Source organism: Saimiri boliviensis, chromosome 14 (genome assembly GCF_048565385.1).
Source record: "Saimiri boliviensis isolate mSaiBol1 chromosome 14, mSaiBol1.pri, whole genome shotgun sequence".
NCBI lineage: Eukaryota > Metazoa > Chordata > Mammalia > Primates > Cebidae > Saimiri > Saimiri boliviensis.
In genome coordinates this window covers 35887009-35903233 of record NC_133462.1, presented here as the reverse complement: position 1 = coordinate 35903233, position 16225 = coordinate 35887009, and the positions used below count along the sequence as shown (strand labels likewise).

General features: G+C 50.9%; 1 protein-coding gene across 2 annotated transcripts in view; it reads right to left on the bottom strand.

The window, feature by feature from the left end:
• The window catches only part of KANK2 (KN motif and ankyrin repeat domains 2), a 36294-nt gene that overhangs the window by 7228 nt on the left and 12841 nt on the right, over nucleotides 1-16225 (bottom strand). For both annotated transcript variants that reach the window (XM_010329533.3, XM_003941788.4), the window contains exons 5-9: nucleotides 6948-7112; nucleotides 6741-6843; nucleotides 3717-3956; nucleotides 3007-3094; nucleotides 702-921 (exon numbers count right to left, since the gene is read on the bottom strand). In XM_010329533.3, the coding sequence (XP_010327835.2) occupies nucleotides 702-921; nucleotides 3007-3094; nucleotides 3717-3956; nucleotides 6741-6843; nucleotides 6948-7112 (816 nt within the window). The remainder of the gene's footprint in view (nucleotides 1-701; nucleotides 922-3006; nucleotides 3095-3716; nucleotides 3957-6740; nucleotides 6844-6947; nucleotides 7113-16225) is intronic.

The window sequence follows — 16225 nt, the reverse complement described above, 5'->3', positions numbered from 1 at the left end:
AGATCACTTCTGCCTTTTCCATTACGCTGGCTAAAGGTAGGACGTGTACCTCCCCCACCAGACTGGGAAGGCGGTGTCTCCTCCATCAGACTGGGAGGACAGCATCTCTCCCGTAAGACCAGGAGGATGGAGTCTCTGCTGTCAGACTAGGAAGAGTCATGTCTCCCTTGTTAGACTGGGAGGGCAGTGTCTCCACCATTAGACTGGGAAGACAGCATCTCCTTTATCAGACTGGGAGGGCCACCTCCCCCAGACAATGAACTGGGAAGAGGATGTCTCCTTCATTAGGCTAGGCAGGTGTATCTCCTCCATCAGCCTGGGAGGGTGGTGTCCCCCCACCATCAGACTCGCAAGGTGGCATCTCCCATATCAAACTGGGAAAGTCACATCTCCCCCATCAAACTGGGAAGGCAGCATCTCCTCCATCAGACTGGGAGGGCCATCATGTACCCCCTCATGGAACTGGGAAGATAGTGTCTCCTCTATCGGACTGGAGAACAGGTGTCCCTCCACATCTGATTGGAAGGTGGCATCTCCCATGTCAGACTGGGAGAGAGGTGTTCCCTCTATTATACTGAGAAGGCCACACCTCCCCCATCATCCTCCTCCTCCATCAGACAGGGAGGGCAGTGCCTTCCCTATCAGGCTGGGGACGGCGGACAGCAGCCGGTTTGGAGCCTTGTCCTCCCCGCAGGGCTCACCGCTGTCCAGCAGCTGCTGCACCACCGGGAAGTTGGCGTGAGACACGGAGTAGTGCAGCGCTGTGTTGCCGTTGCTGTCGGCGATGTTGACCACGTAGTCCAGCAGCCGCCCAGACATGGCCCGGAACGTGACCAGGTGCCGCCGCACAAGCTCGGGGTGTGCGTCGCTGCGGCAGGCCAGGCGCAGCCACTCCTGCAGCACCGTGGTGTAGGCCACTTTCTGCATGCGAGTCGGGGGAAGGGTGTGAGGGCGGGGAGGCCCACTGGGACACCCCCCAACCCCGACGGGCCCCCTGGAGCAAAGTGTGGTGCCCTCGTCCTGGAAAAGGCTCTCAAGGGAAGTGCAGACACTCCCAGAGGGAAGCGTAGACATCCCTGTCCCAATAAGACCCTCGGAGTAGGGTGCAGACTCTAATCCCCAACATGTTCCCTCGAGGAAGGTGTGAGCGCCTCCACCCTGGATATAGCTTCTCTCTCTCTTTTTTGAGATGGAGTCTCACTCCGTCACCGGGTTGGAATGCAGTGGCGTGATCTCAGGTCACTGCAACCTCTGCCTCCTGGTTTCACGCGATTCTCCTGCCTCAGCCTCTTGAGTAGCTGGGATTACAGGTTCCCACCACCACACCCAGCTAATTTTTTCTATTTTTAATAGAGATGGAGTTTCACCATGTTGGCCAGGATGGTCTTGATCTCCTGACCTAGTAATCTACCCGCTTCAGCCCCACAAAGTGCTGGGATTATAAGCAAGAGCCACCGTGCCCAGCTTTTTTTTTTTTTTTTTTTTTTTTTTTTGAGACAGAGTTTTGCTCTTGTTGCCAGGGCTGGAGTACAGTGGCATGATCTCAGATCACTGCAACGTCCACCTTGGGTTCAAGCAATTCTCCTGCCTCAGTTTACCAAGTAGCTGGGATTACACGCACCTGCCACCACGCCCAGCTAATTTTTGTATGTTCAGTAGAGACAGAATTTTGTCATGTTTTGGCCAGGCTGGTCTAGAACTCTTGACCTAAGGCGATCCACCAGCCTTGGTCTCCCAAAGTGCTGGGATTACAGGCATAAGCTACTGTGTCTGGCTTCCTTTTTTTTTTTTTTTTTTTTTTTTAAAACCATGGGGTCTGCTCTGTTGCCCAGGCTGGAGTGCAGTGGCATGATCAGGGCTCATGGCGGCCTCACCCTCCTAGGCTCAAGCTACCTTCCCATCTCCACCTCCCAAGTAGCTGGGACTACAGGCAAGCACCACTATGACTGGCTAATATAAAAAAATATTTGTAGAGGTTGGGTACAGTGGTTCACGCCTGTAATCCCAGCACTTTGGGAGGCTGCGGTGGGTAGATCACTTGAGGTCATGAGTTGGAGACCAACCTGGACAACATGGTAAAACCCCATCTCTACTCAAAATACAAAAAATTAGCCAGGCGTGCTAGTAGTCCCAGATACTTGGGAGGCTGAGGCAGGAGACTTGCTTGAACCGGGGAGGCAGAGGTTGCAGTGAGCTGAGATCATGCCACTGCACTCCAGCCTGGGCGACAGAGTGAGACTCCGTCTCAAAAAATAAAAGAATTTGTTTGTAGAAATTGGGTCTCACGGGCCGGGTGCGGTGGCTCAAGCCTGTAATCCCAGCACTTTGGGAGGCTGAGGCGGGTGGATCACGAGGTCGAGATCGAGACCATCCTGGTCAACGTGGTGAAACCCCGTCTCTACTAAAAATATAAAACATTAGCTGGGCATGGTGGCGCGTGCCTGTAATCCCAGCTACTTAGGAGGCTGAGGCAGGAGAGTTGCCTGAACCCAGGAGGCGGAGGTTGCGGTGAGCCGAGTTTGTGCCATTGCACTCCAGCCTGGGTAACAAGAGCGAAACTCCGTCTCAAAAAAGAAAGAAAGGAAAAGAAAGAAATGGGGTCTCACTATGTTGCTCAGGCTGGTTTTGAACTCCTGGCCTCAAGCAATCCTCCTGCCTTGACCTCCCAAAGCACTGGGATGACAGGGACTGCGCCCGGCCCTGGTTATAATCTCCAAAGTCAAGTGTAGACGCCCAAAAAGGGAAATCTGGATGTCCCTCCCCGGAAGCTCCCAGTAAGAACAGGAACCCCAGGCCAGGCTTGGCCAGCAAACAGTCACCCTCCAGCCTCGCCCTATCTCCCTGGCCTCTCTCCGAGGCCCGTAACTCGAGCACCACCCACCCCGAAGCTTTGGGCTTGGGTCTTAGAGTCCCCACTAGGCAGGAGCAGGAAGTCACTGAGGATGAGGAGAGGCCACGGGTGTGGTGGGAGTAGGGGTCCAGGGCGGGCCCAGGGCCAGACCTTACCAGCTCCCGCTCTGTGAGGGCGTTGGCATTGTCCAGGTACTTTTCCAGGGCCAAGCAGGCTGAGATGAGGTCAGGGCTTAGCTCCATCCTGCCAGGAACAGACAAGCGGGGAACTAAGTAACCCCCAGCCCCCTGCGTTCTCCCTCCAAATCCTCATATCCCACGCTGGTGCCTGGGAAGGGACCTGACGTTCTGCACCATGTCACCCACACTAGGGAGACCTGAATGGTGGCATCTCAGACCCTCCTTCACCCGGAACACACATTTACATTGCACCCCAAAAGGCAGATGTGGGGAACACGCAGACCCCCAAGGGAGAATGGACACACAAGCTGAAGTTCATTCTAAATGCCCACTGGCAGATGGAAGATATTTCCCAAGGGCAAATTTTTTCACCAGGGAAATAAAAAAGAGACATAAACAGAACAGGCAGGTAGAGCGAACGTCCCAAAGTAGGTGGGTAGCTTCAGGATAAACTTTGGCTGGCCCCCTAAATCCTAACCCCGGCAGCCCAAAATACTTCCACCAGGGCCTTTAGCAAAGCCTCTAGAACTTCAGATGCCCAGAAGGAGCAAGCGATTGTTTGATAATTCAGACTAAAGTGAGCATGGCTGATAGGAGGGTCCTTCAAAGGGCGTGAATGGTGGGGTTTGAGGTAGAGGTCATCCATTCCTGGCCCTGCTTAAATCCCTCCCACCCACAAAACTGACCTGATCTCCTCCTCTGTGTTTGATCCCGACGCCCCCTCTGCTGTGGGTATGTGCTGAGATTCTCGAGACAGTTGGCACTCCTGCCGGCTGGTCTTGGCCACTGCCGTCCCTGCAGGTCTGAGCTGGGGGGCTTCGGTCACACTCGGAACCCTCTCCCCCGGCTCTGGGGCCTCGTTCTCTGTGCTGTCATTGTCTGAGATGTTCTCTGTTGTGCTGGAGTCCTCGGATGACGACTCATACCTGGGGAGGAACGAGCAGGGTGGGGGAGATGCTGCAGATGGGATGAGAAATGGCGGGAAAGGAAGGCAAGGATCTGGCTGCCTGACCTCTGTGGGCGTCAGCTTCCCCTTCTGTTCAGTGGCAGTGTTGGCATTTCAGGGCTGCGGGGATGTGGTCTACAGCAACGGGCCCATGGTAAGTGCTCAGGGAACATTAGCAGTGATCGTGAGCATGCTTGGGGCGAGGGGCACTGCTTCTCACTTGCTGCTCTTTGACATTTCTAGCACACCACTCCCTGCTTTTTTTTTTTTTTTGAGATGGAGCCTCACTCTGTTGCCCAGGCTGAAGTCCAGTGGCACGATCTTGGCTCACTGCAACCTCCCTCTCCCGGGTTCAAGCAATTCTCCTGCTTCAGCCTCCTGGGTAGCTGGGATTACAGGTGCCCACCACCATGCACAGCTAATGTTTTTATTTTTTATTTTTATTTTTTGAGACAGAGTTTTGCTCTTGTTACCCAGGCTGGAGTGCCATGGCGCGATGTCAGCTCACCAAAACCTCCACCTCCTGGGCTCAGGCAATTCTCCTGCCTCAGCCTCCTGAGTAGCTGGGATTACAGGCACGCGCCACCATGCCCAGCTAGTTTTTTGTATTTTTAGTAGAGACGGGGTTTCACCATGTTGACCAGGATGGTCTCGATCTCTCGACCTCGTGATCCACCCGCCTCGGCCTCCCAAAGTGCTGGGATTACAGGCTTGAGCCACCGCGCCCGGCCTTAATGTTTTTATTTATTTTTTATTTTTTATTTATTTTATTTTATTTTTTTTTGAGACGGAGTTTCGCTCTTGTTACCCAGGCTGGAGTGCAATGGCGCGATCTCGGCTCACCGCAACCTCCGCCTCCTGGGTTCAAGCAATTCTCCTGCCTCAGCTTTTGTATTTTTAGTAGAGACGGGGTTTCACCATGATGACCAGGATGGTCTCGATCTCTCGACCTCGTGATCCACCCGCCTCGGCCTCCCAAAGTGCTGGGATTACAGGCTTGAGCCACCGCGCCCGGCCAATGTTTTTATTTTTAATAGAGACAGGGTTTCATTATTTGGTCAGGCTGGTCTCACACTCCTGACCTCAAGTGATCCATCCACCTCAGCCTCCCAGAGTGCTGGGATTACAGGCATGAGCCACGACGCCCACCCCTGTCTTTTTAAGATCGAGTCTGACTCTGTTGCCCAGGCTAGTGCCCAGTTGTGCAATCTCGGCTCACTGCAACCTCTGCCTCCTGGGTTCAAGCAATTCTGCTTCAGCCTCCAGAGTAGCTGGGACTACCGCTTATACCACTGTGCTCGGCTAATTTTTGTATTTTTTAGTAGAGATAATGTTTTGCCATGTTGGCCAGACTGGTCTCAAACTCCTGAGCTCAGGTGATCCATCTGCCTTAGTCTCCCTGAGTGCTGGGATTACAGGCGTGAGCCATTGCACACGACCTCTAGCATTTTTTTTTTTTTTTTGAGATGGAGTCTCACTCTGTTGCCCAGGCTGGAGTGCAATGGTGAGATCTAGGTTCACTGCAACTTCTGCCTCCTGGGTTAAGCGAGTCTCCTGCCTCAGCCTCCCAAGTAGCTGGAACTGTGCCCACCACACCCAGCTATTTTTTGGTATTTTTCGTAGAGACAGGGTTTCATGATGTTGGCCAGGCTGGTCTTGAACTCCTGAGCTCAAGTGATCCGACCGCCTCAGCCTCCGAAAGTGCTGGGATTACAGGCGTGAGCCATCACGCCTGGTCCCTCTAGCCCTTTTAACACAGGTGATTCACACACTCATCCCACTGCAAATAGGGCTCTCTCCTATTTCTTGCTGCCTCTGGACAAAACCTAATCAAGCTTCTAGGCTCAGCATTCAAAGCCCCAAACCAGCCATCACTCCCTGCACCTCCTGCTTCTCATGTCACTCTGCTTTCCCGCCTCTGAGCCTTTACCCACACTGTGCCCCTGCCAGGAGAGCCATCCTCATGCCCTATCTTTGCCTTGCTGGATTCCACTTCTCTTGCAGCACCTGTGTCTCCTCCTTCTGGAATCACCCTAGGGCCACCTGTGTCTGTCTTTTTTTTTTTTTTTTGAGACTGAGTTTCGCTCTTGTTACCCAGGCTGGAGTGCAATGGCACGATCTCGGCTCACCGAAACCTCCGCCTCCTGGGTTCAGGCAATTGTCCTGCCTCAGCCTCCTGAGTAGCTGGGATTATAGGCACGCGCCACCATGCCCAGCTAAGGTTTTGTATTTTTAGTAGAGACGGGGTTTCACCATGTTGACCAGGTTGGTCTCGATCTCTCGACCTTGTGATCCACCCGCCTCGGCCTCCCAAAGTGCTGGGATTACAGGCTTGAGCCACTGCGCCCGGCACCTGTGTCTTCCTTGAGGCCCCTGTACCACCTGAGTGTCGTCCCCCTCACAGCTCCAACCACAACCTGCTAAGTGGCTCCAACTACCCATCAGCGCCCAGCTCCCCACTGACCAGGAGCTCTCTCGGGGCAGGAAGTGGAGTCCGGCACCTTCCGTGGGGCAGCGCAGTGGAGTGCTGACACCCTGAGCAGTTGAGCCAGGCCACCCGGGGCCAACTCCTAGGACACAGAGTGAGCTCCAGCAACGTGCTCAGCCTCCTCATTCCTGTTTCCTCATCTCTCCATTGTGGTTTGGTTAATAAATGAATTAACCAAAGCAAGGGGCTTGGAATGAGGAAATTAGGAGACTCGTGTGTGTGGATGAGTGGAGGGAGGGGCGGGAAGTATGGAGTTGGGGGGGGGTCTTCTCTCACCCGCCATTGACCCCCACGAACTGGAGGCTCCTCTGGTGGGTCACGGGGTCTGCAATCTCCTCTTTCTGTTTCATGATAGTTTGCATGCCTGCCGGAGGCCCGCCTGGACGGGAGGACAGAAGCGGTGTTATGAGAACCCTTCAAGGCCAGACTCCGAGTTGAAGTCATTCAGGTGCCCATGCCTCTTGGTGGCTACCCACCACTTACCGGTGCCCCTGGCCTCCTCAGACTCTTGGGAGGCTGCTTGCCTGGTGGGCTCCCTGTGGGTGTCCTGGGTGGGCACCCAGCCTGGGGTCTTCTCAGGCTCTGTCAGGGAGGCTACCTCGGACCCTGGGGGTGACGAGGATGATTCAACAGGAACTTGTGGGAGGCCTGGAGGGACAGGAAATGAGGAATCTGCTAAAAGCCAAACCACCACCCTGCGGGTCACACACCCCAGGCCGGGTGCTGTCCAAGGGCTGATTTTGTTGTTACCACATCCAGTCTTCCTGGACCTCAGAGGGAAGTTGGATTATTATGAATGATGAAACTGAGGCACAGAGCTGCCAAGGTCGCCCCTTGAGCAGGTGGCTTTGGGAGGCCAAGGCAGGTGGATCACCTGAGATCAGGAGTTCCAGACCAGCCTGGCCAACATGGTGAAACCCGGTCTCTACTAAAAATACAAAAAATTAGCCAGGCGTGGTGGCGAACACCTATAGCCTCAGCTATGCGGGAGGCTGAGGGAGGAGAATTACTTGAACCCGGGAGGCGGAGGTTGTAGTGAGCAGAAATCATGCCACTGCAATTCAGCCTGGCAACAGAGCAAGACCTACCTCTTTAAAAAAAATCAGATGGGCCAGGAGTGGTGGCTCATGCCTGTAATCCAAGCACTTTGGAGGCCAAGGCGGGCGGATCACCTGAGGTCGGGAGCTCAAGACCAGCCTGACCAACATGGTGAAACCCCATATTAAAAAAAAAAAAAAATTAAAAAAAAATCAGATAAAAACATGTCTTGGCAGGCAGGCTCATGCCTGTAATCCCAGCACTTTCAGAGGCCATGGTGGGCGGATCACAAGGTCAGGAGTTCAAGACCAGCCTAGCCAACATGGTAAAACGCCGTCTCTACTAAAAATACAAAAATTAGCTGGGCGTGGTGGTGGGCATTTGTAATTCCAGTGATTCAGGAGGCTGAGGCGCGAGATTTGCTTGAACCTGGGAAGTGGAGGTTGCAGTAAGCCGAGATCATGCCACTGCACTCCATCCAGCCTGGGGGATAGAGCAAGACTCTGTTTCCAATAATAATAAAAAAAAGGCCGAGCATGGTAGTTCACGCCTGTAATCCAAGCACTTTGGAGGCCAAGGTGGGCAGATCACCTGAGGTCGGGAGTTCAAGACCACCCTGACCAACATGGTGAAATCCCATCTTTAAAAAAAAAAAAAAAAAAAAAAAAAAAGGGCCGGGCGCAGTGGCTCAAGCCTGTAATCCCAGCACTTTGGGAGGCCGCGGCGGGTGGATCACGAGGTCAAGAGATCGAGACCATCCTGGTCAATATGGTGAAACCCCATCTCTACTAAAAATACAAAAAAGTAGCTGGGCATGGTGGCCTGTGCCTGTAATCCCAGCTACTCAGGAGGCTGAGGCAGGAGAATTGCCTGAAACCAGGAGGTGGAGGTTGCGGTGAGCCGAGATCGCGCCATTGCACTCTAGCCTGAGTAACAAGAGCGAAACCCCGTCTCAAAAAAAAAAAAAAAAAAAAAAAAGAGGCAAGGCGTGGTGGCTCATGCCTGTAATCTCAGCACTCTGGAAGGCCGAGGTGGGCGGATCACCTGAGGTCAGGAGTTGAAGACCAGCCTGGCCAATATGATGAAACCCTGTCTTAAAAAAATAAAAAAAGGAAGAAAAAAGAAATCCTGGGGAAGCCATAAATGAGGTAGAGCAACATTATGCTAAGTGAAAGAAGCCAGATGCAAAAGAGACAAAAACATTGCATGATTCCATTCACACAAGGTCCCTTACAGTTGTTAAGATTTATTATCATTATTATTTGCTACAGACACTCACTCCATTGATTAGGCTGGAGTGCAATGGTACAATCTCGGCTCACTGCAACCTCTGCCTCCTGGGTTCAAGTGATTCTCCTGCCTCAGCCTCCTGAATAGCTGGGATTTTAGGTGCCCACCATACAAAATAAATTTTGTATTTTTAGTAGAGACAGGGTTTTACCACGTTGGCCAGGTTGATCTCGAACTCCTGACCTCAGGTGATCTGCCTGCCTCAGCCTCCCAAAGTGCTGGGGTTACAGGTGTGAGCTGCCACGCCTGGCCCTAGAGTAGTCAGATTTAAACAGACAGAAAATAGAACAGTGGGTGCCAGGGACTGGGGAAGGGGAATGGGGAGTGAGTGTTTAATGGGGCCAGAGTTTCAGTTTGGAAAGATGAGTAAGTTCTAAAGATGGGTGGTGGTGATGGTTGCACAATAATGTGAATGGGCTGGACGCAGTGGCTCACACCTATAATCCCAGGACTTGGGAGGCTGAGGTGGAAGGATCACTTGAGCCCAGGAGTGTGAGACCAGCTTGGGCAACACAGAGAGATCCTGTTCCTAAAAAACGTTAAGAAAAACAAAACAAAACAAAATGACACAAATGTACTTAATGTCACTGAATGATATATTCAAAAACGGCTAACAGGATAAGTTGTTTTTCTTTTTTGAGATGGAGTCTTGCTCTGCTGCCCAGGCTGGAGTGCAACGAACGGCATGATCCCGGCTCACTGCAACCTCAGCCTCCTGAGTTCAAGCGATTCTCCTGCCTCAGCCTCCAGAGTAGATGGGATTACAGGTGTGTGCCACCACACCAGGCTAATTTTGTAGGGTTAGTAGAGATGCGGTTTTGCCATGTTGGCCAGGCTGGTCTCGAACTCCTCACCTCCGGTGATCCACCCGCCTCAGCCTCCCAAAGTGTTGGGAATACAGGCGTGAGCCACCATGCCCGGCCAGATGGTAAATTTTATGTTGTATGTATGTTACCACAATAGTTTTAAAAAGTGAAAGAATTTGAGAGGCTGAGGCAGGAGGATCACTTGAGGCTAGGAGTTCAAGACCAGCCGAGGCAACAAAGGAAGGCTCCATCTCTACAAAAAATTTACAAATTAGCCAGGTGTAGTGGAGTGTGCCTACAGCTACTTGGGACTACACATGGCTGAGATGAGAGGATCACTTAAGCTCAAGAGTTTGAGGTTACACTGAGCTATGATAACACTGCTGTACTTCAGCCTGGGTGATTGAGTGAAGCCTGTCTTAAAAAAAAAAAAAAAAGGGCCAGGCGTGGTGGTTCACACTTGTAATCCCAGCACTTTGGGAGGCAGATGCGGGCGGATCACCTGAGCTCAGGTTTTGAGATCAGCCTGGTCAACATGGTGAAACCTCGGCTCTACTAAAAATACAAAAATTAGCTGAGTGTGGTGGTATTTGCCTGCAATCCCAGCTACTAGGGAGGCTGAGGCAGAACTGCTTGAACTCAGGAGGTAGAGGTTACAGTGAGCCAAGATCACACCACTGCACTCCAGCCTGGGTGAAAGAGTGAGACTCCACCTCAAAAAAAAAAAAGTGAAAAAAAATAAAACCAAAGAAACTAGTGTAAAACTAAAGCCCATTCTGTCCCAACAGAAATGCAGGAAGTGACTTCAAAACCTGGGATGGCTCCTTCTAGTCTAAGGAGTTCAAGGTTAGACATGGAATGCTAGAATAACAACAAGTAATAATAAAATTGATCATACTTATTATTGTTATCCCACTGGGGAATGGGGCCAGCTGACACCAAAATTTACACAAAAGAACTAAAGTCCAGTGATGACCTAAGACAATTCTACAAAAGAAGAACAAGGGAGTAGTCAGTCTCTGAGAGAGTAAAACATATTTCAAAGCCACAACCATCAGAACAGCAGGGCATTTTTGCATTAACAAATGGACCAATGGGACAGAGAAGACAGCCCAGCACACGCTCCAATCTTTGGGCACTTAGGGTAAGACGGAGGGGGTTTCCACAAGTCAGTGGGAAAGGGTGGATTCTGTGGTGTGGTTTTGGGAGAAGCAGCTTACTTTACATGGGAAAAGTCAAGCTGGATCTCTATCTCATACTATACACAAGAAAGAAATTGTGGGCCGGGCGTGATGGCTCACAGCTGTAATCCCAGCACTTTGGGAGGCCGAGGAAGGCAGATCACAAGGTCAGGAGATCAAGACCATCCTGGCCAACATGGTGAAACCCCATCTTGACTAAAAATATAAAAATTAGCTGGAGGCCGGGCGCAGTGGCTCAAGCCTGTAATCCCAGCACTTTGGGAGGCCGAGGCGGGGGGATCACGAGGTCAAGAGATCGAGACCATCCTGGTCAACATGGTGAAACCCCGTCTCTACTAAAAATACAAAAAATTAGCTGGGCATGGTGGCGCGTGCCTGTAATCCCAGCTACTCAGGACGCTGAAGCAGGAGAATTGCCTGAACCCAAGAGGCGGAGGTTGCGGTGAGCCGAGATCGCGCCATTGCACTCCAGCCTGGGTAACAAGAGCAAAACTCCGCCTCAAAAAAAAAAAAAAAAAAATTAGCTGGGCATGGTTGTGTGTATCTGTAATCCCAGCTACTTGGGAGGCTGAGGCAGGAGAATCGCTTGAACCTGGGAGTCGAAGTTTGCAGTGAGCCAAGATTGCACCACAGTATTCCAGCCTGGCAACAGAGGGAGACTCCATCTCAAAAAAAAAAAAAAAAAATTTGTGAAGGATTAAGATGAAAATACAACTACAGGGCCGGGCGTGGTGGCTCAAGCCTGTAATCCCAGCACTTTGGGAGGCTGAGGTGGGTAGATCACAAGTTCAAGAGATCGAGACCATCCTGGTCAACATGGTGAAACCCCGTTTCTACTAAAAATACAAAAAAATTAGCTGGGCATGGTGGTGCGTAGTCCCAGATACTCAGGAAGCTGAGGCAGGAGAATTGCTTGAACCCAGAAGGCGGAGGTTGCGGTGAGCCGAGATCGCGCCATTGCACTCCAGCCTGGGTAACAAGAGCGAAACTCCACCTCAAAAAAAAAAAAAAAAAAAGAAAGTACAACTACAAAGCTAAAGGGGTATAATGTAGCAGAGTATCAGGGACTCAGGAAGGGGAAAGATTCATTCATTCATTCACATTCATTCCTTCATATTCATTCATTCAGGATGACAGGGTCTCCCTCTGTTGTCCAGGCTGGAGTGCAGCACCATGATCACAGCTCACTATCCTCCCACTTCAGCCTCCCAAGTAGCTGGGATTACAGGGACGCAACATCATGCCTGGCTAGCTTTTGTATTTTGTAGAAATGAGGGTCTTACTATGTTGCGTAGGCTGGCCCTGAACTCCTAGACTCAAGCAATTTTCCCACCAAAGTGCTGAGACTACAGGTGAGTCAATCTGCCTAGTTAAGATTCTTTTAAAAATTCCTCCAAGCATAATCCGTAAATGCAGAACACAATGGTCTTAACTATATCAAAAATGAAGACTTCTGGCCGGGCGCGGCAACTCATGCCTGTAATCCTAGCACTTTGGGAGGCCAAGGTGTGTGGATCACATGAGGTAAGGAGTTCAAGACCAGCATGGCCAACACGGTGAAACCCAGTCTCTACTGAAAATACATAAATTAGCCAGGTGTGGTGGCGGGCACCTGTAATGCCAGCTACTTGGGAGGGTGAGGAAGGAGAATCGCTGGAACCAGGAAGGCGGAGGTTGCAGTGAGCTGAGATTGTGCCATTGCACTCCAGCCTGGATGACAGAGCAAGGCTCCATCTCAAAAACAAAAACAAAAATGGGCCAGGCGCGGTGGCTCACGCCTGTAATCCCAGCACTTTGGGAGGCCAAGGCGGGTGGATCACGAGGTCAAGAGATCGAGACCATCCTGGTCAACATGGTAAAACCCCAAAAATACAAAAAATTAGCTGGGCATGGTGGCGCGTGCCTGTAATCCCAGCTACTCAGGAGGCTGAGGCAGGAGAATTGCCTGAACCCAGGAGGTTGCGGTGAGCCAAGATCGTGCCATTGCACTCCAGCCTGGGTAACAAGAGCGAAACTCCGTCTCAACAAAAAAAACAAAAAAAGAGAAGACCTTTAAGATCCTCATGGGTGGGCCAGACGCAGTGGCTCACGCCTGTAATCCCAGCACTTTGGGAGGCCGAGGCGGGTGGATCACGAGGTCAAGAGATCGAGACCATCTTGGCCAACATGGTGAAACCCCATCTCTACTAAAAATGCAAAAAATTAGCAGGATGTGGTGGCACATGCCTGTAATCCCAGCTACTTGGGAGGCTGAGACAGGAGAATTGCTTAAACCAGGAGGCGGAGGTTGCAGTGGGCCGAGAATGCGCCATTGCACTCCAGCCTGAGCAACAAGAGCGAAACAACTCTGTCTCAAAAAAAAAAAAAAAAAAAAAAAAAAAAAGATCCTCATGGGTGTGGAGGGTGGTGCCCAACATTTGCACAGGCAAGGGATAATCTTCTAGAACAGGGTCAACAAACTTTCTGGAAAGGGCTAGATAGCAAACATTCTTGGTTACAGCAAACATTCTTGGTTACCTCAAATGTAAGGACTTGGTTGTAACTGCTTAACTCTGGCACAGTTCTAATGCAAAACCAGCCACAGACAGTATATAAATGATTCCATGTGGCTGTATCCAGTAAGTCTGAATTTCACATAATCTTGTTCATGTCAAGGCATTTTTTTTGAGACAGGGTGAGACTCTGTCTCTATTTTTTTTTTAATGTGAAAAAAATATTAATAAATAAACTTAGAGCAGCACCCAAAGCCCATTCTGCCCCAACAGAGAAGCAGGCAGTGCTTCAGGCAACTTTTTTTTTTTTTTTTTGTGATAAAGTCTCGCTCTTGTCACCCAGGCTGGAGTGCAATGGCACCATCTTGGCTCACTGCAACCTCTGCCTCCCAGGTTCAAGCAATTCTCTGCCTCAGCCTCCGGAGTAGCTGGGATTATAGGCGCCTGCCACCACGCCTGGCTAATTTTTGTATTGTTGTTGAGACAGGTTTCACCCTGCTGGCCAGGATGGTCTCAAACTCCTGATCTCAGGTGATCTGCCTACCTGGGCCTCCCAAAGTGCTGGGATTACAGGCAGGAGTCACTGTGCCTGGTCTACTTTAGGCAACTTTCATTGCCCAGGCTGGAGTTCGATCATAGCATGATGCAGCCTCAAAATCCTGGGAAATGTGGAATCCCATCTTCACTCACACACACACACACACACACACACACACACACACACACACAAAATTCTGGGCTCAAGAAACCCTCCTGCCTTAGCCTGAGTAGCTGGGACTACACATGTGTGCCACCATGCCAAACTAATTTTTAATTTTTTTGTAGAGATGGTGTCTCACTACATTGCCTAGACTGGTCTCAAACTCCTGGCCTCAGGCGATCCTTCTGCCTTGGCCTCCCAAAGTGCTGGCATTACAGGTGTAAGCCACTGCATTTGGCCCAAAATATACTTTTATTTATTATTATTATTTTTTTGAGACAGAGTTTCGCTCGTTACCCAGGCTGGAGTGCAATGGCGCGATCTCGGCTCACCGCAACCTCCGCCTCCTGGGTTCAGGCAATTCTCCTGCCTCAGCCTCCTGAGTAGCTGGGATTACAGGCACACGCCACCGTGCCCAGCTAATTTTTAGTATTTTTAGTAGAGACGGGGTTTCACCATGTTGACCAGGATGGTCTCGATCTCTTGACCTCGTGATCCACCCGCCTCGGCCTCCCAAAGTGCTGGGATTACAGGCTTGAGCCACCGCGCCCGGCCCAAAATATACTTTTAAATTAAATCGTTCAACCATTTAAAAAAATATAAAAATCATTCTTAGCTGTGGGTGGTAGAAAAACAGGTGTCAGGCTGTATCTGGCCCATAGGCCATAGTTTGCCTGTCTTGATTCTGCAAGATACCAGGAACTTCTAAAAACTGCTCAGAGAGAAAAATGGACAAGAGGCTACAAGTAATTGACTTACAGAGGAAGCTTATTAGGCTCACACGCAGAAGCCATATCTCACTGCCTATCAGAGATATGCCAATGAAAACAGTAAGGAGGGCTGAGTTCCGAGACTCATGTCTGTAATCCTAGCACTTAGGAAGTCTGAGGTGGATCACTTCAACTCAGGAATTCGAGACCAGCCTGGGCAACACAGCAAGACCCCGTCTCTAAAAAAAATTACCCAAATATGGTGACGCAGGTCTTTAGTCTTAGCTACTAAGGAGGCTGAGGTGGGAGGATCACCTGAGCCCGGGAGGTTGAGGCTACAGTGAACCATGACTGTGCCACTGCACTCCAGCCTGGGTGACACAATGAGACCCCGTCTCAAACATAACAGTAAGGAGATACCATTACATAGCAGCTATCAGATAGTTTAAAAAAAAATTGGAAAGATGGGGCTGGGCTTGGTGGCTCACGCCCGTAATTGCAGCCGTTTGGGAGGCTGAGGAGGGAAGATTACGAGGTCAAGAGTTTGAGACCAGCCTTGCCAACGTGGTGACACCCGTCTCTAATAAAAATACAATTAGCCAGTTGTGGTGGCGGACACTTGTAATCCCAGCTAGTAGAGAGGCTGAGGCAGGAGGAATCACTTGAACCCAGGAGGTGGAGGTTGCAGTGAGCCGAGATGTTGCCACTGCACTCCAGCCTGGCAACAGAACGAGACTCTGTCTCAAATAAGGAAAAAAAAGAAAAAAAGGAGGCCGGGCGCGGTGGCTCAAGCCTGTAATCCCAGCACTTTGGGAGGCCGAGGCGGGTGGATCACGAGGTCAAGAGATCGAGACCATCCTGGTCAACATGGAAAACCCCGTCTCTACTAAAAATACAAAAAATTAGCTGGGCATGGTGGCGCGTGCCTGTAATCCCAGCTACTCAGGAGGCTGAGGCAGGAGAATGACTTGAACCCAGGAGGCGGAGGTTGCGGTGAGCCGAGATCGCGCCATTGCACTCCAGCCTGGGCAACAAGAGCGAAACTCCGTCTCAAAAAAAAAAAAAAAAAAAAAAAAAAAGAAAAATTAGAAAGACAGATAAAGCCATATGTTGGTGAGGGTATGATGAGGATATGGGAAAACAGACACCTTGAACCTGAGCATGGTGTTAGCAGTGTGGACAGGGAGAGCTTTTTTTGGAGAGGATGAGACAGAATTTGAAGTTGCACCTCCTCAAGGAACGGGCAGTCCCACAGGAGGGGATGTGTGAGGATGATGCCAGCATTGTTCATGGTGGCCAGAAATTGCAAGCAGCCAGGTACCCACCATGAGGGGGTTAGGTAAGACGGTAAGCGGGTGCTGTGGCTCACGCCTGCAATCCCAGCACTTTGGGAAGCTGAGGCAGGCAGATCATGAGGTCAGGAGTTCCTGACCAGCGTGGCCAATATGGTGAAATCCCGTCTCCACTAAAAATACAAAAAGTAGCTGGGGGCGGTGGCAAGTGCCTCTAATCCCAGCTACTCA